Source organism: Aythya marila, assembly GCF_965140915.1.
Source record: "Aythya marila genome assembly, chromosome: 4".
NCBI lineage: Eukaryota > Metazoa > Chordata > Aves > Anseriformes > Anatidae > Aythya > Aythya marila.
In genome coordinates this window covers 41,279,926-41,303,200 of record NC_139045.1, presented here as the reverse complement: position 1 = coordinate 41,303,200, position 23,275 = coordinate 41,279,926, and the positions used below count along the sequence as shown (strand labels likewise).

Genomic DNA, 23,275 nt, shown 5'->3' with positions numbered 1-23,275 from the left:
GCAGCTGGGAAATCAGTGAGGAGCCCTGCAACTCTCGAATCACCTAGGAGCGCTTGTAATTTCTATTTTGTGAAAGACGGAAACAAAGGCTGGATTATTTCTGTGGGGTCGTCATTTTTAGCACCGATGTCTAAGGAAAGTGAGTCCACGGGGCAACTCCATTATTTGAACCAAGAGGAACATGAGTGAGGAAAAGCGGTTTTCTGCCATCGCGGGAGAAAACAAGCTCCAGGGCCGCCTCTTGGGAGCTCTCTCGCCGAGCTTCCCGAGGGAGTGGCGTGCGGGACTCCGCCAGCTGTGAGAGCAGCGCTCCCCGGGCGACAGGTAGGCGCCCCGGGCCGGGCCGGGCGACGGGAGGCCGCCAGCCGCGACCGCCCGGACGCGCTCCTGGGCTGCGCTTCCTGGGGCTCCCCGCGGCGCGGCGCGGCGCCGGCGGGCGGAGCGGGCGAGCGGGCGGAGCGGCGGGGGCGGGCGGAGGGGCGCCCACCTGCCCCCGGCCGGCCGCAGTCCCCGGTACGGCGGGGCGGGCAGCGGCGATGAAGGGCCCGCGGGCGGCCGCGATGTTCGGGGCGGGCCGGTACAGCATCCCGCGGCCCGTCACCAGGAACCTGGAGGACCTGGACTCGGTGCAGAGCGTCCTGCTGCACAGGTCGGTACCGGCGGCGGGGACTAGGACGGGGACGGGGACGGGGAGGGAGGTCACGTCCCGGGCTCGGCAGGCTCCGGCGCCCCTCTCGCCTTTTGTTGCCGAGGCAGGCAGCAGCACGGGCCGCGGCACCTTCCCCTCAGCCTCTCGGGGCTCGGGCCGCCCCGGTGCTCGGCTCTTCCCCCGGGGGCGCCGCCGCGGCCGCACGCAGGTGAGGGCAGCCCGCCTAAGGCGCCTCGGAGAGGTGGCGGCACCCCGCCAGGCTCCGCCGAGCTGCGGCACTGAGTAGGGGTGTTCACACGGGTAGGAGAGCGACTTGACAGAAACTCTGCTGGATCGGCTCCACGAGCGCTTTGAGTCCTCCTTTAAGGAGAGAAGAAAAAGATCTGCCCTCGCACGCAAGTCCCAGATGGGCGATCCTTAAGTGAGTGTGCAGAAGCACTGCCTGAGAAGAAACTCCCTTTTCCCCTGCCTTCACCATCCCTAACAGGCAATGCTCCGCGGTACCCCACCACAGAGAAACCTTGTCAGTGAGACCGTGTCCAGGAGGCCAGAACAGGACTTTCCAAGCCACCCTTGCTGCCATCTTTGCGCTGGCTGAGGGCTGTTTAGCTGCACATGGCAAACACCGTCCCATCCAGCAGTGCCCAACATCAGCTCATCTGCAGTTGTGCCCCTTTCCTGAAGTATTCTCTCTGCTGCATTGATTTATTTCCTACTGTAAAGAAAAAGTGCGCTTTTTCTCAGTGCCAGCTCCAAAGAGATATTGCTATGGGAGCTAACAGCTAATTAAGAGCTCAATTTCTCCTCAGCTGAAAGCACCAAACTGAATAGTTGCTTAAAAACCATTTCTGTGAGCGCTCAGGATGAAAACTCATCGCAGCAAATAGGGCACTCTGGGACCAGTCTGTGTAGCTGCCTGTGCTGCTCTCTGAAGTTGCTTTATCTATAAGCAATAAATGTGCCTGTGTCTTCCTAGGGGGTCCTCTGGTATTTGAAATACTGGGAATGCATTTGTTAGTGACTTAACAAAAAATGTTTTGCTTCAAAGTCGGATTAAAAACATGCTGCCCCCTGGTACTGCTTGCATGTATACTTTCAGTGTAATGAGTTACATTTTTGTATTTGAAACAATTTGATGTAGACTGATTGCAAATAACTTTCTTCCATGCTTGACATGCCTGCTATGTGTAGCAGGTGATACTAAAAAAGCCTGTGGATTTCAAGCAAAGCAAAAACAGTAGGAAAAATCTTATTTGAAATTACAGCTGCATTTCATATTGGTGGGAACTCAGCCTTCTAAGATTATTTTCTGAAAGAATGAGATAAGTTAGGTTGAACTGGTGTTCCTGAATTCTTCGTGGCCATCTTCTGTTGTTTCTACTTTCTTCTGAAATACTATTTACAATCCATTTTGACAATCACATAGAGGGAAGCTGATAGAGGGGCTTTAAAAAGATAAAGAACAGTCAATTTATTCAGCACTAGTTTGTTTTCCTATAAAATGTAAATTCTTTTGGTCACAAAGGTAGCCTTCACTCTCTGTGTAGTCTGTTGAAATGTAAATATCCCAATTAAATGACAGTCCAGTATTCCGTTCAATTCATGACACTTTGCTGTGGATCGCCTCTCTGTATACTAATGTCAGAAAAGCTGTGAACAGAAGATTTAGTAATCACAGTCTTATTCATGTAATCTTGTGTAAACCTTATTGTAATCACAAAACCTTATTTGTTAAGAAAAGCCTTTGAAAAGTGCCTTTGCCTTTGAAGTAAAGAAAGGTTTTGTTGGTGGAGGGGAAAGCTGTACTCTTGTCATTAATCTTAAACAAAGAGTACCATTCCTGTCTCATTTTTGCTGATGCTGTGCACCGACGAAATAAAAAGTCAATAGGACTCAATAACGATAAGAACTGGAATGGGCAATCCAGTTTCACCATCAGTTCTTCTTCAGATGTTTGAGTAAAGGAGGTGTTAACCTCAAGAAACTTGAACAAAGATGAAAATGTTGTCCTCTTAGTATTGTCCATCTTATCTGTAATACGTCATGGTATGTCTGTCCAGTTGTTAGTAGAGTCTTCTCAGAAATATCAACTGATTTGAAAACTAGCAGAAAGGAAAGAATTAAGCCACAGTAAGTTATTTGGGCCTTATTTATTTATCAATAAAGAAGAGCTGTTATTGAAGTATGGAAAAGGAGAGGGGAAAGCAGAAGGACACTTAAAATGCCATTGATAAAACTGGCAATTGGAAGAAAGGTTCAGCTGTGTGATCCCAGCACATCCAGTGGGATTTTTCTCACAGTATTACTAGGAACTGGTTTAGCCTGCACTGTACAAAAAACAAAACCAAAAACCAGACAGCTGTGAGATGCAGTCGCCAGAGAATTCTCCCAGTGTGCAGCGCTGTTCAGGTAGTACAACTGTCAGTTCTGTTCTTCACCCCCACGGGCATTTAGCAGGGCAGGTACCCCTGAAGAGGAAGGGGAGGTTGCTGACAAAGCAGTGACCTGGATAGTAATACCCAGTAATTCCTGGACAGTGTGTTGGCATCTCACAGGCATAAACTGGACACTCCTAGGTATCAGGCGGAGTTCCCGTATAGCAGAGGGAGCTGTAATTTGCTCCTCTGTACCAGAGGCATAACGCTGTCCCTATTTTCAGCCCTCTGTTGAAGACAGCATGGCCACATCTGTGATTCAGGCCCAGCACACCTGAATGCAAATCAGTGAAATCAATGTGACATTGACAGTGAATTGTGGGTCCTTGTAAATCTGCAAAAATTGTGCCTAACTATACAAAACTAAACAGGACAAGCTAGAGTAATCATAAACACAGATCCTGACTTTCTATGTGCTCTTACAGCTAACTGCTAAAAGAGACTACAATTCCCGGCTCATTTCTTCACCAGGTTGAAAAAATCAGTTGCCAATGTGTACAAATGTTAGTAGTTTAAATTTTCGGGTACATGGACAGTGGCTGGGGAGGAGTTGAGAAGTAACCATGCAACGGTACCAGAACTGAGTTGCATGCTCATTGTTTCTCTCCTTTATTAGAAAGGAGTATATCTCATTGGAAAGTCCTATGCACTGTCCTCTTTTAACTACTGTCTACAGCCAAGCATATGTGTAGATATGAAGATAGACTTATTTTTAAAGCACAATACCTCCTGATGCAGGTTAAGCCAAAAAGAAACAAGGAACTCTTGTTCTGAAATGAATTTCCACACATGGAGTTAGTTCCTTACAGGAACAGCTAATCAGAAAAACCTTTAGGCAAATATGTTTTTTAATTATCCACTTTTAAATGTTAATTAACCAGCTGTCCAGTAAGGGTGAGTAGAAGTATTGAAGCCAATGGCGGCCATGGCGAATTTTTACCATTTGCTTATTAGTATCAGCAACGTAGCATAGGAGGCTCAGGGGTTCATTAGTGAGAAGTATCAGCCCAACTACTTGGACTATGTGTAAAGTGTCTTCAGAAAACAAAGTATTTCAAATCTTTTCCTAATATTTATGCACAAGAAATTATGAGAAGCTTTCTTCTTATGGATTGTGTGGGAAAATCTGTGTCTCTGCTAAAATAAAATTCTGCTGTGTGTGATACGTCCTTCAATCTTTAATTGTTCCCACAGCAGCAAAATTCCACATTGATTTCAGAAAAATACTGAGGTGATTCCCAACTAGCAGTAGACTAAAATCTTCCATTATCCTTTCCTTCATGATATGGTTATCCCTATAAAATAGCAAGTGGTGTAAGACTGCCTCCTCCTTTTCAGAGAGCCTATATTTCTCACTTATTGAGCAAACAACTGGAAACAATTAACCAACTCTTGAACTCAGTGAAATTTAACATAACTAACAGGACCATCTGGCATAGACTATCACTTCTCTCCAGAAACACTTCAGTGTGCTGCCATTCACTGTATTAAAAGTGCTTGCAAGTATATGTGGAATTAGGGTGGGTGGGACTGTGTATTTCACCTACCTCTATTAAAATTTTAACTCCTGCAGTATTCCTTTTAGAAAATCCCAACTTATCAGGTGCTCTGGGAAATGCTGCTTATGCAGACTATTCTGTTTTTACAAAGTAAATTGTTTGGGAAATTGGGTATTTTTAAAATATTTTTTCCACCTGTTTTTCTGGAAGCAATAGAAAGTATGAAAGTTGATGCATAGCTTGCATTCTGGCAATTGGAAACAAATATGTGAATTTTTAAGAATCATCTACCATGCATGGATTATAGTCTTTGCGTAGAGCGTTTTTTGCCAGCTCAGATAGAGGAAAAAAATTATCTTGTCCTAATACATCTTGTCCTAAACTGAATGAAACTGTACTGGAACAAATTTACTTTTTTTTTTTTTTTCTTTGGTAGGGAATATTTCCGTCTGGAATATTCGTCCTTCCTTTGAATAGATACATGTTGTTAAAATCCACACAACAGTGATATATCTTTGAAATAAGCTCTTGTACTGGCACTTTGTGAGGTGCCACAAGATTTAAGATATGTGTCTCCAACTGCTGTGGTTGAAGCTTTAATCATGGGGATACAAGTCCAAAACATTCTTGTCTGTTAATTCACTTGTAATTGTATTTATTAATGAACATTTCCCTGAGACAGTTTCAAACACAGGAATTTCATACCAGAATTCTGCGACTCTTGCAAAATGTTCCAGCACTATAAAACCTCTCTGCTGAAGCTGTGCAAATATCCCACTGAGCAGAGATTAAATCCAACACATTTTAAATATTCCAACAATTATTCTCCATCCCTTTCCTTATTTACCATGTGTATCCTGACAGGTTTACTGACATAGCTACACAGCAAGCTGTCTGCAGGGCTGCCACGGGTCTTGCTTCTCATTATTCTTATTGCATGATTGATTATTCTCATGCATGTGAATAATCTAAGTTCTGAAAATTGAGTAAGGTTTGGGTTTTTGGGGGGGGTTCCTCTTTCTACTGTGTATGATTTCGCATTTATGGCCTGCATTGACTGCACTAAGGGGCCAAACCATCTAGCTTGTTTGGTTCTGCCTCACGTCCTTGCCCTTCCTCCCTCATTTACCCACTGTCCTAAGTAGCCTACAGAGAAGTAATCTTTGTTTCTCATGACTCTTTAAGGGAGTGTAATAGAGCATAACATAGCGCATGGGCACATTCTGCTGCTAGCCCCTTGATGAAAACTACGATCTAATTCAGGTTTCTTTCCCCAGATCAGGTTTTGATTATAAGCAGTGCTTCGGGGCTCACCCCAGGACTATATGAGTTTCATCAATAGCCTCTTTTATGGGACCGTAGCTGGGGCCTCGCCGTCTGAGGGCTGAGCAGTCTGTTCTCCATTACGCTTTCCACACTTACCCGCCGAAAGACTTTCAAGAGACTACTGAGACTCAGATGGTGCTTTCGAGGAAGCGGGGCGGGGGGAGGCTGGGCGCTCCAACGGGCTGGGCTGCTCTGCCGGCAAGCCAGAGAAGGCACGGGAGGAGCTCTCTGTGCCGGGCCCTGCGCTACGGCCGCCTCAGAGCGCTGCGGGGCCGCCGGGGGCTCCCCGCCGCCTCAGGGCCTCGGAGGCGGCGCCGCGGCCGTTAACGGCCGTTAACGCTCCGCACGCGCCGCCGGCTTCCCGCGTCTCCATGGCTCCGGGCCACGGGCCGCCAATAGGAGGGCGCGGTGCTCGTCACGTGCGGGACGGGGCTTGCTGCGGCTGTCATGGCGTCCGGGGGGCACGGCGGGAGCGGAGCCGCCGCTGTTGCTGCTGCTGCTGCGGGCGCGGAGCCGCTGCAGGGTGAAGGCGTTGGGCGCGCGGAGGGCGGTGGCAGTGGCAGTGGCGGGAGCGGCTCGTGCGCCTCCTCCCTGTCCGCGAGCTCCGAGTAAGGGCGGGGCGGCGGCGGCGGCTCGGGGCTCGGAGGGTCGCGGGTTCGAGACCCGGCCGCGGCGGGGCTTTGGAAGCGGGGCTTGCTGTAGCGTGGCGGGGCGGCGTTTAGCCTGGCGATAAAGGGTCTTGTTGGTGTTGTTTTTCTTGCTTAGTTTTTAAACTTACAACGAGGGGCCTCCCTGGCCCCTCAGTTCAGGCGTGTATTTCCAGTTCTAATTCACGGCGCTTTGTCGGGGACGTTGTTTTCGTTATGTGAGAAGAAAAAAAGAAACTTTTAGTGGGAGAGCTTTGAAGGGTGTTTAAATATTCTTTGTTTTGTGCTTATCCCGCCCATCTAGCTCAGAGAAACAAAGCTGTTGGAGGTACAGCCGTGTAACTCCATGCCCGTTTATAAGCCACAACTCAGTGGTGACGCATTTCTGCCTGAAGCCGTGCTTTTTTGTTTTCGTGTGCTTTTCTTTTCCAATGGTTTCACCTAAAATACCATCTTTCTGTCATTCCTAACATGTTCTGAAGATCAAGCTGTGGTACAGTTCTCCACACAGAGCACAATATAAAATACTCCTGTACACATTAAAACGTATCATTTCTGTCACTGCGCCACAGAACCATGAGACCCTAATTTTAGGTCCAACAGTTCCTCCTGTTGGCATAGATACCCCTGTAATACTCCAGCCTTCTAAGTTCAGAAACAAGAGTGGGGTAGGATGGGATCTGTAGTGAAAAATGAGTATGGTTTTGCCAAGTTGCAGGTACAAAGGTAGGTTTGGGAGCTATTTTGAGGTAGTGGCATTTCTTCCTTTACAGATGAGTTGTATGTGGTTTCATAATCAACCGGATTTGGTTAAATTAAAAAAAGAAAAGTTGTTAACAACTAGTAATGTCCAGAAAAACTTCTGATGGTTGAACTGATAGTGCTCAATAGTACCACAAACATGGACAAAACAAAAGTACTCTGAGGAACACCAAAGAGAGGTCAGAAAAGAGAGGGAAAAAACAAAACAAACAAACAACAAAAAAAGCAAAACAAAAATGTCTTTTTTTTTTTTAAAATTAATTTTGTCTATTTTAAGAATTTAATATTTGCTGTCACTTTTGCTACTTTTGATGGATCAGAGCCCCTGTAGGCAGCCATAGCTGTGAAGAGGATGGCAGCTCTGCATGTGCCACACCGGTGCCTCAGTCCACGGCTCTGCTTTGTCCTTGCTTAGCCAAATGCTGGGGAAACTGAAGATAATGATCTTCGACAGAGTATTATATGGGTGGAATTTAATCATGCAGTGCCGTAAAATATTAAAACCATGATCTGTTATCTTCATTAGTTGCTTTAAAACAAGGCTCATAGATGTTACTGCTTACAAGTTTCTTTGGGTGAAGTCTTATCTTGCTTCAAAATCGGAACTCGGTTCCTTCATTTCTAGTGAAGGTGTATCTCTTGCCATGAATGTACAACTTCAATTTGCATAGCTGTTCAGATGTTCATTCCCAAGAAGAAATTCCTGTGTGAAACTGTTCTTAGAGGTACGCAGGTCTTCCAGGTTGTTAGATCTCTAATGGAAGCCTTCAGACCTGCACAGAAGCTCAGTGTCTTGTGTGCTTGTTCTGGCACAAGGCAGAGTGCGAGAAATGAGATTTTTTTTTTTTTCCTCTTGTTTAAAGTAATTGTGAAATTGTAGCATTAGGTAACAAATAAATAAACATATCTTATGTACAGATTTCTTGTTTCAGACTTTCCTCTTTTTAGGTGCCTGTAGGGATCTGTATTTGGAAAGTCATAGTTCCTTTTTAGTGTGCCTTAGTGACAATGCCTTGAAGGAAAATAGTTTGTTCCCTTATGATACGTTCTCCATTCCCTGTGGGCTTATTCCTGTGGAACAACTTTACTCTGTGTTTTCTTCCTTGACAAGCCTTCGATCTCCTTCTGTTTGAGCGGACCAAGTGTGATGCTCCTACACATCCCTTTCTTTTTTTTTTTTTTTTTTCTTGGACCATCAAATAAAATAGATGACAAGTGGGGAACATCATAGTATGACCTGATATCCAAGTTGAAAGTTTGATGTCTACCCCAAAGAAGAAATAGCTTCCCCAAAGACCACAATCCCATACGAAGAGGGAGTAAAAATGCTGTAATATGTCACAGGTGTTTCTGCTTTGTTGGTTTCTAATGTTCCCTTCATGAACCTTGTGTTTCCCAGTTTTGCTTACGCATGCCAGAATGCACTAATATTTTTTTAAAAAACAGACAAAAAAAAAAAAAAAAAAGTAATATGCTGTCGTGTTATTTCTTACATTGCACCTTTTGCAATGATAGATCAGATAAGTGTCTGTCCACAAAAGCCGTTAGGTGTTGCTATCATTCTGATACTTCCTTGAATATTTTACTCAAGACTTGAAGTAAGAGCTTGCAAGCAATACAAGCTCTGATTTACTCATGGCCATAATGCCATCAGGAGTAGCCAAATTATCACAGGAGGCGACTTTTCTTCAAGAGAAAGTGCATGATGAGTATTCCTGTCTGCAGCATCCTTCCACATCTTTGAGTCTCTGGAGTTTCAGGAAGAGAGTATTATCAACATGTTTTTTTTTTTGTATTCTTTTTTTCCAGCAAGACCTTCCCTCTGAGCCGTTAAAGGTGCTGTGATGCAGTGTCCATGTGTAATGTTCTCTGCTTAGCTAAGTTTTGAAGCAGTATCATTAAGCCATGTGTTCAAATTATGTGGTAATACTATGGTTTTAAACAAAGCTTGCTTCCTCTATTCAGTCAAAGTAGCTAGTTCTAGTACAAAGTGTTTGAATGTACATTAACTTCACACAATTAATGGTGTTAAGTATTATGTGAGTCTCCATTCCATTTTTTCCTCGTTTGATTGTTATCAGTGCAGTCTCAGATTTGTAGAAAATGAGATGTGGCTGTCATTAAGTCAGTCCGTGCTGTTTTCCAGGGGCAGGGAGTTTGAGCTGGTGTTGTCTGTTGGTGAAAATCTTCCTTGCAGAATATCCCAGATGTGCTTACACAGACTGCTAATGCTGATTCTGTGTGTCCGTGAGATCAAAAAGCTCTCTACTATTTAGCTTTAATGTTTTGGTAAATTAAAACAGCGATTGCTCTCCCTGTGTTGCTGTTGTGATCCTCACGCTCCTCATGTACTAGTGCTCTGTGGTTCATCTTGGAGTGGGGGAGTTGACAATTTGGCCTGTTGCCTTTTCAGCTATCCTTTTTTTCCTCAACCAAAAGAGCATGATTTCCTTCAGTCTCTTTCCATTTAAAACATGTTTATAAACTACTTATTACTTGTTTCTGTGCTCTTGTTGCAGTTACTACATCTTTCTTAAACTGTTTGATCCAAAACTGGACATGGTTGACACGTCGCCATTGCCAAATTAGGACAAAAATGTTCTCTGCCTTGCCGATGGCGCTCCTGCTAATACATCCTGCACTTGCCTTGCCCTTGCAGCAGCTTGATGCTAGTGGCTTAGTGATCTGCTCCAGCTGCTAGAACTTTCTGTAGCAGCACTGCCTATTTTCTCCTGTGTTTTTGTATGTGAGTTTGGGTATACTAATTTTAAACGTGTCTTTAAAAGTGTTACCTGGATTTCATCTGTTTTTTGTTATGTTAAGATTTTAAAATGTTCTTTACTTTCAATGACCTTGCAGTACGAGTCTTTTAAGTATGTAAGGGGAAAAATAATGGGAGAGAACAAATAGGGTGTGTTTCTTTTTCTCAAAGCCAAAGCCCCATCGTGCCCATGAACATAACTACTAATTAAAACTTGTAACACTTTTGTTTGCTCGCTTTCAGTAAAGACAGCACTTTTTGCTATGACTATTTTCCTGTAAGGCATTTGAAGAATCAATTTTAGTATCTGGGAGGAATGTCTTTCCTTCCTGTATCCATCATCTGTCCTGGAAGAGCTCGTATCTTCATGGCAAACTTCAAGCTGCTAAGCTTCCAATACTCAAGAGGCAGCATAGCTTTTTTTTTGCCTTGCACTCTCTGTATTCCCCTCCCCACTTGGAAGTAAGCAGATGTCACTTGCATAGCAGTCATCCTTATCAGAGCTATCACTGATCATTCTTCTTTCCTTCCCAGTGACCTTGAGCCTGAATGGTTGGATGGTGTCCAGAAAAATGGGGAATTATTTTATTTAGAAATGAGTGAAAGTGAAGAAGAAGCTTTACTTCAGAACACCTGTCCAGAAATACCAGCAGTGAATCATGTCAGGTTTCGTGAAAATGAAGCTGAAGTTATTCAGGAGGGATCACGAAAAGAAAGAAAGTATGAACTGAAGAAATTGACAAAAATATTAAAAAAGAAGAATCTTTTGCCAAAGCATTCTGCTAAGAAAGGGAGTGGAAGCTGTAACGTGCACTCCACTGGTCCTACTTCCATACTGAAACACCAATCCACTCAGAAAACGGGTGTCACTGTTCAGCAAAAATACAAAGATATATATGTTTATGTAAATCCCAGAAAACTGTGCGGTGCTGGAGAAGATGAGCAGCCAAGGCTTCTGGAGGCCTTGGTAGGGATTGTCCATCAGTCCTCATGGAGCAGCAGAAGAGCAGAAAAACAAGGCAAGAAGGATAAAGTCATCAGAGGAATCAGTGAAGAGAAGCTTGTAGTGCATGGTTTGGTGCCAGGTAGTTCAGCAATGAAAATGGGTCAAATACTGATTGGTAAGTAATCAAATAAATGCACTCTTCTTTAAAATAAAGTTTTGGTTTTTTGAGAGGCAGCTGACTTGAATATTCCCAAGATGTAAGTATAATTACAACAACTATTTTGTTAATTCTTGAGGTGGTATTTTAAATAAACATCACTGCGTTGGATGTTTTATTACCTATTCAATTTTACTGTATTAGTGGTTTCAAGAATATGTGACGTAAACCAGAAGGTGTTAATACAGCAAGAAGATGGCCGTCCGTTTAGCCTACAAGGAGTGAGCAGCTTGAACTTAAGAAAAACAAATACTTCTGCCCGCCTTTACTTAATGCAGAATTTACTTTGTAGATTAGTGAGACTGGGGAAAAACTTGAGTAGGCCAAAAACTGTATCTTGTATTGATTCTTTTCTACTGCCCGTCGTAGGTAAGATGCTTTACTGAATATCCATTAAATGGATTTTGGGACACAAAAATGAGGAAAAAGCATTGAGTGAAGTATATTCATATGTTATAGACTTCCTTTGGGCACAGCCTTGTGTGGATATTCGTCAGTTTAGCAACAGCTTCTTCAGCAATTGTGGTCAGATGGCTTCCAAATATTTGGAGAGGCTATTGGCCTGAGAAGGCAGCGAGCCCCAGTGTAGCAGCTCTCCTGTGTGCTGGGTTGGCTCCTCAGACACTTCCACAAGCTGGTACAACTAAGTAACCTGGCAGAAAACTAACCCAGAAGAAATATCGCCTGTCTAGTTTTTGGTGGTAAGTTAAACTGAGTCACAGAAGGTCTGACAAGCACCAGGGCTTGAATGACACAAAGGAATGAACTTCTGTGGCCAGCAGTGAAGGAGCAGAAGCAAGGACTCCCACCTCTAGCATCGGGAGGACACTGAAAGCACTCATGAGCCCCCAGTGTCAGAGACAGTAAATGTGAGACAGCTAGCCTGCATCTCTTAAGGGCAGGAGGTGGTTAATTGCCCCTGAAGCTCCTCCCTCGTAAGGAGAGAGCAAAGATATGATACTGCGTAGAAGATCATGAAAATCTTAATAATGTAGTAGCACAAATCCCACAAAGTCAGCATGAGTGCGTTTGAAATTCCAACGTTGTGTGCATAAAAAGGCAAATCGTGCTTTGACTAGCTGATTCTCCTAGCACGTGTTTTCAGTAGGGATGCTAAGGAATACTCCAGAGGGAAAATTGGATAACTTTCAAATTTTACCAGAAAGAACTGATTAGTCAAGAAGTGGGGGATGCAGAATCAGAGGAGGAGGGAGGGAGTTTCAGCGTCATCTGCTGTGCTTAATATAATGGTATTTAACCCAGTTAGGGTAATGGTGGGTATTTATAACCTGCAAGTTAACTTGGGGAGACAAATTTTTCTGTAACTACCTGTTCGTAAGAGCAGCCATGAAGTCAGGGTGGTATAGGCAAACATGAGGTCCAGGAGATAAGGCAAGCCTTCTCTGTGGTTCATCTTCATCTGCAGCATTTGATGTTTCCCAGAGCTAATGAGCACATTAGCACAATTGTTTGATGTATTTTTTTGTTTTGTTTTAAATAGAAGAACACTTAAATTAATCTAAGGACTCTAGCAGTGTAATGTGTGTAGGGTTGTCGACCAATATTGCATTGGTTTTACATGTTGGAAAGAAATATTTTCAAGCATACTATAGTTATTCAGCTTGCAGTTGGGAAAATGAGCTGTGTTCTGTGCCAATGGTATAAAGTATATAATTTGAAAGTATTTTTATGTGAAAATTATACATCTATAGCGAACACTGAGTACTCTAAAATTTTTATGTGGTGCCTAGAAGCAGAGAAGCTTTGCATAAATTAGATGCTTAAGTTTCAGTGCTGTCAGCATAAAGAATACACAGTAAAAATAATTTTGTTTCTGTGGGAAAAAAAAAAACTGTCTGGTTTACTGTCTCTGCACTGCACATCAGAGGATGAGATAGTTACAATATACACCCAAAGCATGATTTATAAGCAGTTCTAGTTCAGTAGATGGCCTCTTCACATCTTCTCAGATCCTCAGAGGATCTGAAGTTGGACAGAAAATTTAAGAAAAATACAGGAGAGCTTATAAGTTCTAGGAATTCTGTTCTGAACTTTGGAAACATTCAGTAAAGAAAGCTGTGGTCAGTCTAAAATGAAAGTATTTGCATAAATGTTAGTAATTTCTGGAGCTGTTGCAAATGAGAAATACCTGATCAGTGCAGCATGATGCCTGCTGGCTGGCTTAGGTGTAACTTTGTTCATCTTCATTAACTTGCAGCTTCCTGCTTTACTTTTAGCAACCTGTGAGGGATGGTTGCAGGTCTTTTTTTTTTTTTTTTTTTCCTTTTTTTCTTTTCTTAAAGTGGGTACCAAGTATATTTTCCTCTGCAGGAGGCTGGGATTGTGCCTATGGTGGCTTCCTTCTGCCACTCCTTGCTACTGACTTTTGTTTTCCTCTGCTGCATCAAGACTCCTCCACGGACCATAGTCTTTCAGGGAAGGAATCTTCTGTGGGCCACAACCCTTTGCCTACTGACTGCTTCACTTTCTTAAATAGACCTGGGCAGAAGTGCCATGGGCTCCCCTCACTGGGCTGTTTTGGGTGCATCGTGAGTTGCTTCAAAACTGGCTGTGAGCAGTGACACTGAGCTCCTTCCAAACAGGTCACTCCTGGAGCACCCTGCTCCCAAAATCCTGCCAGGTGTGCCGAGGAGCGTTCTAACTCTCCAGTCTTTACATCTGAGCTCTCTAGATTTCCTCTCCAAGACTTGTGTTTGTGATACATAAATAATCAAGTTACTGATTACCTGATATTTTCATTAGGAATTCAGTTGATTTATCAGCAGCAAGTATGTTAGCTATTTTAGTGGCTGCAAAGGTTGAATCAGGAGAGAGACTAAGCACTCTTGTTTTTTAACTTTGAATGACCAGTTACAAAGTGGTTATTACTTTAATGTTTTTAATAGAAATAACGGATTTTTTTCCCCAATAAATAATCATTTTCCTCAGGTGGCTTCTTCAATTTATTCTGAAATGTGTATCCTGTACAGCATCGAACACTCAGAAAATGAAACATCTGTTTATTATTTGTGCAGTGCACTATAACTTTTTTAAGTTTGCACATGGAAGTCGTAAGTCTTGTTGCTGTAATTTATTAACCAAGTAGAATGCAGCCGCTGACCATATGAAAGTAAATAAAAGTTTTGTAAGCCAAAAAAAAAAAAGACGCTTTAACCCCGTAAAAAAAAATAACACACTATCTATGTGTCATTTTTCAGTTTGTTTATTTATTTACTTTAACAGCCCAGTATCCATCTTAAATTTATGAATCAAGCAAGTCCTCATAGTTTTTTTTAATATTCTTGCTGTCACTTCCATTTGTGTTACAAAATACAATTACTTTTATCTCATGTTCCTTAAGTGTCTTTAGTATTTTTGGAGTATTTTTTCTTTCATTAATTCATTATTAACAATATGCCAAGCCTCATCTGCTGTGTAAATCTTTCTAGTTTCATCTCTAACTGTATCTTCAAAGATAAAAAGCTCCGCCAAATACTCACTTAGATCCAGTCAAATAAGGGTTGTAATAGGAAATGCCATTATAATTTGATTTCCTCCCCTCTCTCAACATCATGTTGAAACCTATCCAATTTACAGCAGGGGATACTTTCTGTAAATGCTGATGATGGCCATCTTTACTGTGGTATAAATGGAAAACTAATTTGAATGATACTGAAAATACAGAGAAGTTCTTTCACTATCAGAGTATGATCATCGCCCTCTTTGCTGTTATCTTTTGTTCTTACTACATTCATCGCTGAGGATCTGAATGCTTTGCATGAATTCTCTCATCTGACCAGTAGGCTCAACTGTCAAAAAGATGTGAGCACCACCTAGGGAGAGGGATTATTCCTGAAGCATAGTTAAGATGGACTATAACAATCTGGCTTTGAACAGCTATCTAAAAGATGCAGGCTACTCTTGCAAGCTTCAGTTGAAAGATCCAGATCCCAATCCCACTTACTGATGGATGGCTTTCTGTGGGGTTTTAGTAATTCTGTTGATGTTAGGTGGGCGGGTTATTTATTTCCACTGAATAAAGAAATGCTTAAGTAGTAAACTTTGCTCCTTTCATTTGAATAGTACAAACAGTTTTTACTCCTTTAGAGTACCTCTGCTGTTGAAGGTCCAAAGTTCAACTCCTCTGCATAATATCTGAATTTAGCAATTGGACACAGATCGCTAAAACAGGCTATTGTCACTGGAAAGTGGTCTGTACTACACAAATTTAGAAGATACACACAAGTTTCAAACAATAATCCATCTACAAAGGAAACCTGCAGTCATCCTCAGACAGTCAAGGTAAATACTGTTTTTTTTCATTTGCAGAGGATGGAGCTAAGAGTTCTGGCAGAAAAATGTTCCTGAAAGGACCCCAATACTGTGAGAGTTTGAGATTTTCCATGAGAAATTGCCATATATGGTGTACTTGTTGAAAAGGCTCTCCAAGGCGGAGATGCTGGGCACACAAGACAGAAACACAGAGCTTGTGTAAGCTTTGCTGTGCTCTCACTGTGGAGTTTGGGAAGTCGTTTATGTTCTTTTAATCTCTTGAAGCATAACAGCGTTGGTAAAAGCAGCCTGTTAACATATAAAACAAGTAATTGATCTGGCTTTCTTCAGGAGAATGTGTTCCACGCTTTGCCTTTTTTGGAGAGAAGTATTTGAAGATTTATAAGTACTTCCACTAAGCCGTTACCAAGAACAGAAAAAACTAAATATCAGGATTTCATGGGGAAAAAAAAGTGTTCTCAGTCCTCTCCCATGTGAACAGCATGCTTCTGATTTTTAATTCAGCTAAAAATGTTCACTTCCCATCACAGTGTGGAAGTGGTATTCATTCATCAACCCATGCCCCCTGGTTAATGGGAAGAAGTTCTGATTTAAGAAATGTTGCAAGAGGGTTTAACTCTATGGAATGGATATTTAATCTGTGCCTCATGGGGGTAAAGTGATAGCAGTCCTGAAATAAACATTTTAGGGATGCCATACTTTTCTGAACTTCATCTTTTTACAGATGGGAAAAAAAATATAATTTTTAAACCAGGTGTTTGAGATCAATGCATGTTGTTCTTAGGTAATAATGGGTGGATGTGAAAAATCATTTTCTTCTCAACAGAGAATGAAGAGTGAATAATGAATACAGGAGCAAATTCCTGATTCTCTTCTACATGTATATGTTCCATCACTCTAATAAAATTCAATTCTGTTTGCCATTGGATGGAGAACATGTAGAGACATCTAATAGTTTCGTTGTGGACTGAGAACAATCTTTAAAAAAAAAAGTGATAAAACACAAAAACTTGATTATTCATTCTTCATTACTCAACAACAACAAAAACTTTATTCCTTTAAGAGAAGGATATATATTTTCTATAGCTATCTTTACTGACTGGAGATTTGATATCCTGATGCTATCAGAAAAAAAATGTACATCTTCTATTGCAGTAGCTCACAGTGTACCTAAAGATGGAACTGAGACTTTGGTCTAATGTTCTTCATCCTGTAACATACATAACGGTGATTTTCATGATAGGCAATTACAAGCTTATGCGCTGGTAGAAATACAAGCCGATAAGAGCAGGTCAAGTGCTATTCCACAGAACATTTTATTATACAGTATAATTTTTGTATACAATGGTTAATGAAAAAGCTAAAACAAAAAAGGAAAGTTTTACATTTTTGTATAACAAGTTTGAAAAGACCATTTCAAGGAAATGTCTGCTTCTTGTCTCTGGAAGTATACATGTCTACTGCAGCAAAAAAGGATAAAGTTCACTTTGATTTCTGTAGTTACAAAGGTAATTTTTATTTTTTTTATCATGTTAATAGAGCACAGAAATGATGGGGCAATGTATTTGCAGTACCATCTGTACAACCTTTTTATCTCTAGTGAAATATCTTTCTGCATCTCAAAATTCAGTTGTTTTAGTCTGGGAAAATTTGACTTAACTCTGCAAGCTATCAACCTCTTAAAAAAAGTCATGATTCTTTTTTGATCAACTGAAACAATTGTGAATATCATTTAGCCTTTTATTTTGTTTAACCTGAATTGCTTAAATGTGAGTGAAGTTAAACTTGGTATATTTGTGCAGTCTTTTTAATAGTTTTAACTAAGAGTGTAAGTCACTCACACTTCTAAGTTTTTCATGCTGCTAAAGGGGACTAAACATTTCTCAGTGAAAATGTAGAAGCAAGACTAACAAAGGAACTCTTGCATATATAAACTTTCACTGGTGTTAATTATCACACTGGGTAGATCTTGTGGTCATGTGCCACTCAAAGATACTCTGCGTTCATGTATTTACATACTTCCTATTGTGCCAGTGGTGTCTTTCAATTCTGTTGTGTTTGGTGAAAGGAAAAGGCAAACATCCCCACTCCGATTCTGGAAGGGCATACTGATAAATGTAGCTTTTCTTAGTCGTATGTCAAGTTGCAGTTCTGTAATACTGATACTGCATTTTCTGGCAAAATGAAGACAGCCTCATGGGATTGCCTTGGCTGTGTCTTCTGGAAGGCTATTCCATTTATCGTACATGATCACATTTTTACAAATTGAATGGAATAAATATTTACCGTTCCAATGAAAGTTTTACATACATACATTAGGTGTCAAATGAATAAAAACCATTTTGAGTATGTAACATGTAAATATTGATGGATCTTCTTCTTTCAAAGTGTATTTGTATATTCCACCCTGTGAGATGTGGTACAAAAATATTCCCTAAGTGCTAAGGTACATGTGTCTTCACTAAGTGTATGCAGCTGGTTTGAATGCCGTTTTGGAGCAGGGGATTAGATGCTTAGACTGTTGTCTTTGCAGTACAATTCATAATTTCCATAATGAAACAAGCAGAATACAAACAACTTTTTTTAAACAGTTCTCCAGATTTCTAGATTAGTACATATGTTTCCTCTTGTATTTGCGAGCCATGATCTTAAATATATATGGTACTACGCTGCTCTTCAACAAAGAACTTAGTTCTGTTTATAATTTCTTGTTGCATTAGTGCAGCCTGAATGCTCCACTCTTGACTGCTAACTTTCAAGTCCTGGGGTTCAGGCTTGGGCTCCCCTTGTTGCTCTTCAATGATGTTTAACTTCAAATTTTCCTATCTTGCAGTTGTCCTTGTGTTGAAGATTCACTAGGTGAAAACTTTACTGTGTTGTACATCTAGAAACACAGAGGTTAGGGGGAGAGTTACTATTACTTGAAATAGGGGGGGGGGAAAAAAAAAAAAGTCCTTCCAAATAGGATTTGCCTATTGCAGGTATAGCTGAATGCTATTACTAATGCTAACTCTGACAGTTTTTCACATGTCCTGGCACTTGAGAACAGGATAGGTGTCATGATAGCAGCTTCTAGCCTGCTAAATATGTTCTGGAATTCCTATACTAAATGGACGGAGCATAAATGTTATAAATGTAGGTACAAGTAATAAGAATACTGTGAACTGAGGAAATACATGATATGGGAAATACATAACATGAAATACCTTTAATTTGTATCCTTTTCTTACTGGAGCTTCCATTTGCTTTGAAAGTAGATGAATGTCCAAAAAAATCTTCTATTTTTTACTTCTTACTTTCTATTCCTTTTGTCAGGTCTAACTACTTTTATCCTTTGAGATTCTTTCTTAGCTTATTATTTTGTAATTTTTTTCCTCATCAATCTCTGTTTTCTTCCGTACACACTCCATGGTTAAACAATCTGTTTTTTCGAGGGGGATGAGGCAGAGGTTATCAACTAACAATTACTGTCATATTTCTCTAAAATATTTTCCTTTACTTGAGGTAAAGAATCTATTTGATTTTTGTACTTCCAGTGTGAGGGTGGTTTTTAAGTTTGTAAGCTTTACTTCAGTAAAGCTTCTCTTGGCTTTTATTACTGTGCCTTTAATTTTTCAAACCCTTTCTACTTGCACTTGAAGAATTTCTCTGGGATCCTGTTTTCAGATGCATTTTCAGTAATGGGAAAAGAGTCAGATTTCAGAAAACATGAGATGTCATTAGGCTGGAAGAACTGGCAGCTAAAAGCATGAAGAGGGCTGACTAAGATACCACAGAAGAGGGGAAGGCATTGGAAGGAAGAGAGCACTAAATTGTCATGTGGCTTGAGAGACGAAGGAGGTGTAGGCATGAAATGAGGTAGCTGTGATTAAAAAGTCATGAAGATGAGTGATGTTTCACAAGATGACCAGCCAAACAAACTGCTCACCACCATCACAAAATAAGGGTGGCCAAAATCTATCATATCTTGCCTCTACAGTCCTTGTTCTCTTCTGCTAACTCTAGTGCTTGTTAGAGCATCTGGGTTACAAAAAGTACCTACCAGGGGAGTGAAGAGCATTCTGCCAGTTCAGGGAACTGAGATGAGTTACTTAGGCGCACAGGAAATGCCAGGACTGCTTTGAAGAGAAGGGCTATGGGATGGTGAGATCCTCTCTCAGCTCACCCTTGAAACCTCTTCTGTAAGCAATGGGCTGGAACTTGTCAACAGCACAGAGGAAGATTGAGTCAACAGGAGTGACAGAAGCCTGGGCAGAGGGAAAAGGCTGTGCCAGTTGTTTTTGTAAAGCAATCAAGTGTGGCAGCTAGGACTTAGGAACATTCAGGTAATAAACTTGTTTCTAAGTACAGGAAATGTTGCAAGTACATGCAATCCACTTACTTGCAGTAGGTTAGTTATAATTGGATGCCATATTCATTTTTAAAACAAAACTCTGGCTTTGTACTGTGGTGTAATACCCTCTAATTTTTGCTTTTGTCTGTTTTATCTCCAGGAGATGCTCTAGTTGCTGTAAATGATGTTGATGTGAATTCTGAAAACATAGAAAGGGTTTTGTCTTGCATTCCAGGTCCGATGCAGGTACAGTAGTTGAACATTTATTGAATATGTCCTTTGTAAAAATGAATACTATTTATAGTTTTTTTTTCCTTAGGAACAAGAACTTAGGTGGTCTTGCTCTTAGATGGGGAAGGTCTAATTTTTCACTGACATCAGTGAAATGTGCAATCTGGCAGTAGTGTGTATGAAGCAAGATATTGATGTCTAGCTTTCAAATAAATAAATGTCAGCTGGAGACGGGTAGTGGTATTGAATGGATAGATAATGTATACAGTGCTATTTTCATCTACCTTGGATAGACAAAGTGTCAAAAAATGTCTGAATGGCATTTTTTGTCTATTGCTTTTTTCTTAAAATATTAATGATTGCCATGCAAATACTTAAAACTCTATCAATATAAGAGAATCACAAGAGTAAAATTAAAATTGACAGTGCTATTAAAGACATCTAAAAGCATTTAAATGGAGAAAATGATAGTTTTCACATTTAAATAGAAAAAAAATGAATATTTAAAAGCCTTGAGATTAATTGTGTTTAAGATCTTTAAAAATTGAAGTGATTGAAATTGATATTAAACAAACAAACAAACAAAAAAGATGAAGAATGCCCTTTCCCACAAGACCTACTGCATTTATCTTGTCTTCTAGATGAACAATTATTTTGGAGCTATAATTTGGAGCTATATAATTACATAGCTATTCAAGAATTAAAACAGAAGAGTGTTAATTACCTGGGATGTTAGGAACATAAAATTAAGTGGTTTTGAGTTACTCAGCTTAAATCCATTTCACTGGTGAACAGGAAGACAAGGTGAAAGTTGTAACTCACTGAGAGAACAAGTTAAAATTAGTGTTTCTTACAGAAGGTCTGTAACCCCTTGGTAATTTTTCTTCAGATATAATATATGAGATGATGATGATAATAAAAGTGTTCTTCTGCCCCGAGATAAAAACAAGTGGGAATTTTAGGTTTTGTTATACATGCCTCTGTTGACAATCTGCTGTAAGTGCGTATAGAACTGCATCTGCAATTGCAGTGAGATTGAGTACTAGTATGTCAGTTTAGGAAGCTTTCCAAGATACTCGACAGCAAGAAGCTTGCCTAAGCTACCGGAGTTGTGGTGAGGTATTGGCAGAGCTCCATGGCAGACAAACCTTGTCTTGCCTGTCTTTGACCAAATATGGAGCTGGTGTAAGTATTGTTAAACACAGAATGATTAAAGAAAAACAGAGATGATATAGTTAACTTAATTGTATCCTTGCTAGATTAGAGGATATATGTTACTTGTTGCTAAAATGCAATGCAACCCTTTGTTTAGTAGTTATTTTTAATGCAACATTAACATTTACGTTGTCAGTAAATTTGTCAAGTAGACAGTGATTACTTGAAACGTATAACTGTTTGTCATGTTGGCTTTCCAAAACCTTCTATTAAAGTGCAATTATTCCTTTTTTTACTGTGCAATTTCAGTCAAGCCAGAAGAGTGATTGCTGAAATAGACCAATGGAGAATTTAAATACATGGTTGTTTTTTTTGCGGTGTAGAACACTGCGTTCATACTGCTGAAGAAGCAGAGGGTTGTTATTTCTGAGATTTAGTAATGAAGACAGCTGTTACACAAGCAAAATTGCTAATGTATTGTCATTCATTATACACTGCAAAAAATGATTTCTCATTCATTATACATTGCATCTAAAAAAAAGATGCACTTTAAAGAATCTTTAACATAGTTATAAGTTAACTAAATAATGAGCTGCGTCACTGTTCTGTGGGTTTAATGTTTAAAATTACTGGAAGTAATTTAGAAAATTACATACAAGGCTTCTCTCAGTTGCAGCAGGTGGTATAACTTCTCTCCTTATTGTGTCACTTTTCCCGGATTTTGTTTTCCTTACCTGAGTTTAGGCAAACTTGCTTCTGGGCTAGTTCAGCATATTTCTTGAGGAACAGCAGTCAACTGCTACATCAGTCCTGCCCCCCTCTACCTCCTTGCATGGCAGAGCTGTTTCTGGTGAAATTACTAAAATACACATAGGTGACAATTTAAATTAGTCACTGGGATAGTTAAAAATAAAAATTAAAAAAAAAAAAAAGTCATAGTGATCTCTTTCAATCAGGTAACATTTTAAATATCCCAAAACCTAATGTACCTGACAGTTTTGGTGAGCTTTGTAGTCCAAGTTCCTAAAGAAGCTGGTATATTTCAGAGAAACTAAATATTCCTCACAACAACAGAGTTGTTTTTGTAATTTAAGGATCAAAAAAGGTGCTTCTTGAACATCATTACTGCTGTTTTTATTGTGTAAGAATTACAGTGATGTCCTGTGCTGCCTGTGACTGGTAGCAGAGATATTACTGCTTGTCTGCCCAGCCACCAGTTCTTCAAGGACAGGCTTGGAAGCAGCAGAACCTTTGAGATGTTTTCCTTGCACAAGAGAGAGGAGACCAAATAGGAAGAAGATGTGCATTAAGGAGTATACTTATCTTTAACCTGATACTTGGAAGTTGCAGAACCATATTACCTGAAACTTTCTAAAAATATTCAGCCTGAGGCAAATAGTCAGAATCAGAAATCTCAGCTTGAAATTTTGAGTAATGGTTTGGCAAATCATAAGCACATGGAAAACAGAGACTTAAACAGGAAATGGCAGGCAACCTTGAAAGGCAGGCAATGCCACCAGTTCTCCCTATAATAAAATCCATATTCTCGAGTATACAGCTTTCTTGCAGATAAACACAAAACATGCCTTGCTAGGTTAGACCAAAGGGGCAACAGCAATATTTTCTGTTTCTTACACCAACAAATGTTTAAGCAAAGAGATTTAAGAAGAAAATCAAGTGTAGGGTGACCATTGCATCATATTTTTCCAGATTCCAGCAGTCCACTAGACTGCACAGGGCCTTGTTGGATCACCTACTGGTTTGTAGCTTATTTTAGTGTAGTGCGTAAAATTGCCTTGACTTCCACAGCATCGTAGAGCAGTGATTTACATAACTGAGTTACATGTTCTGTTAATTTCTGTTGGTTTTCAAACTGCTACCTGAAAAGTGCTTTTGGTACCTGCAGGCTCCTGTGTTACGAGTAGTAGTTAGCTGTCCATGTCCATGTCCTATCATTCTAAGATTTTGGAGAGCGCTGTCATGTTCCATTTCTGTCCTACCTTTCCTAAGCTGACAAATCC

The 23,275-nt window shown here is 40.6% G+C and overlaps 1 protein-coding gene across 2 annotated transcripts in view; it reads left to right on the top strand.

The window, feature by feature from the left end:
* Positions 1-486: 486 nt before the first annotated feature.
* Positions 487-23,275, top strand: part of INTU (inturned planar cell polarity protein) — a gene marked incomplete at its 5' end in the record, with an annotated part of 47,852 nt that continues 25,063 nt past the window's right edge. Inside the window, 3 exons of one of the 2 annotated variants that reach the window (XM_082760122.1) lie at positions 487-649; positions 10,614-11,200; positions 20,029-20,114. In XM_082760122.1, coding sequence (XP_082616248.1) covers positions 537-649; positions 10,614-11,200; positions 20,029-20,114 — 786 coding nt within the window. Of the gene's footprint in view, positions 650-6,356; positions 6,518-10,613; positions 11,201-20,028; positions 20,115-23,275 lie in introns of those variants that run through there. The other variant, XM_082760121.1, reaches the window with a different exon arrangement.